Source organism: Nanorana parkeri, unplaced genomic scaffold (genome assembly GCF_000935625.1).
Source record: "Nanorana parkeri isolate BGI_ZX_2015 unplaced genomic scaffold, ASM93562v1 scaffold4050, whole genome shotgun sequence".
Lineage (NCBI taxonomy): Eukaryota > Metazoa > Chordata > Amphibia > Anura > Dicroglossidae > Nanorana > Nanorana parkeri.
In genome coordinates, this window is record NW_017310317.1 from 13848 (window position 1) to 14294 (window position 447).

At 51.7% G+C, this 447-nt stretch overlaps 1 protein-coding gene across 1 annotated transcript in view; it reads left to right on the plus strand.

The window, feature by feature from the left end:
- The window catches only part of TONSL (tonsoku-like, DNA repair protein), a gene marked incomplete at its 3' end in the record, with an annotated part of 23982 nt that overhangs the window by 13668 nt on the left and 9867 nt on the right, over window positions 1–447 (plus strand). Inside the window, exon 11 of the mRNA XM_018575514.1 lies at window positions 391–446. Within this exon, the coding sequence (XP_018431016.1) occupies window positions 391–446 (56 nt within the window). The remainder of the gene's footprint in view (window positions 1–390; window position 447) is intronic.

A 447-nucleotide genomic window follows, 5' to 3' on the forward strand; every position in this document is an offset into this window, starting at 1 on the left:
CCCCCCATGAGGTCCTCACAGCTCTGACCCAATCACCCGATGGTCCCGGCATATTACCCGATTGTCTATGAATCCGCCTGTGTCCTGTACTGGTTAGTCAGATGTCCCATTTGTACACAAGCCCCTCCCATGATCGTATCCTTACTATAAGGGGGAGGAGACTTGTATACTGGATCCTTACTATAAGGGGGAGGAGACTTGTATACTGGATCCTAATTATAAGGGGGAGGAGACTTGTATACCGGATCCTAATTATAAGGGGGAGGAGCCGAGTCACAATCACATCTCCGGTCCGTCCTCTGGGAACACCCATTGCGATGTTGGTTTGGGGGTACACGTATCACATTCTGGGGGGTCTCGTCCGTCTCTTATGATCTTTCCCTCTCTCAGATGCCACCAGTGACCCCGACTCTTCCTCCACCAATGAGAGTGCGGGTCAGAGTTCAG